The sequence below is a fragment of the Geospiza fortis genome, unplaced genomic scaffold, assembly GCF_000277835.1.
Source record: "Geospiza fortis unplaced genomic scaffold, GeoFor_1.0 scaffold145, whole genome shotgun sequence".
Lineage (NCBI taxonomy): Eukaryota > Metazoa > Chordata > Aves > Passeriformes > Thraupidae > Geospiza > Geospiza fortis.
This window is the reverse complement of record NW_005054362.1, coordinates 3,981,532-3,982,588: the sequence shown is the minus strand read 5'-3', so window position 1 is coordinate 3,982,588 and position 1,057 is coordinate 3,981,532. Positions and strand designations below refer to the sequence as shown.

The 1,057-nt window shown below is 26.3% G+C and overlaps 1 protein-coding gene across 1 annotated transcript in view; it reads left to right on the top strand.

The window, feature by feature from the left end:
• The first annotated feature begins 899 nt into the window (after nucleotides 1–899).
• SVOP (SV2 related protein) overlaps nucleotides 900–1,057 on the top strand; it is a 17,180-nt gene continuing 17,022 nt past the window's right edge. Inside the window, exon 1 of the mRNA XM_005424104.3 lies at nucleotides 900–1,036. Coding sequence (XP_005424161.1) covers nucleotides 900–1,036 — 137 coding nt within the window. The remainder of the gene's footprint in view (nucleotides 1,037–1,057) is intronic.

Here is a 1,057-nt window from a genome sequence, read left to right as displayed (position 1 = left end):
GGAATGCTGTGTAATTACAGAAAAATGGATGTCAGTCAGTTCCGTTTTCAGTTTGTGGTGTTTCAGCTGATTTTTGGTCTTTCAAAAATTTCACTTTTTTTTTCAGTATCCATCTAATTAATCTATGGTGCATATATAATTAATATGGTGTATATGTGTATAATATGGTGTACATGTGTAATAGGTGTATAATTAATATGGTGTATATATAATTAATATATGGTGCATATGTTACTAATATATGGTGGCATTATATATTAATTAATAGATATAATTAATATATAATAATATATATAATTAATATATGGTGTTTATATGGTTCATATACGGTGGTATTATATACTAATTAATATATACCACCATATATTAATTATACGTATTATTATATATACTAATTAATATATACCACCATATATTAATTATACGTATTATTATATATACTAATTAATATATACCACCATATATTAATTATACGTATTATTATATATACTAATTAATATATACCACCATATATTAATTATACGTATTATTATATATACTAATTAATATATACCACCATATATTAATTATACGTATTATTATATATACTAATTAATATATACCACCATATATTAATTATACGTATTATTATATATACTAATTAATATATACCACCATATATTAATTATACGTATTATTATATATACTAATTAATATATACCACCATATATTAATTATACGTATTATTATATATACTAATTAATATATACCACCATATATTAATTATATATACACCATATTAATTATATATATTATTATATATTAATTATATCTATTAATTAATATATAATTAATTAATTAGCGTAACATAATCTAGTTTAACAAAGCAGCTGTTCGGCATTCTGAATCAGCGGAGTCAGATGCCAAACATCCCCTTCCTCGGGGGTCGCACTGCATCCGACGGAATTCCTTCCCAAAATCCCACCAAGCCAGCTGGAAAAACGGGATCAGTCCCGTGCCGGGGCTGTTCCCGGTACCGGTACCCCCAGCACCCCCGGTACCGGCACCGGCAGCCCCC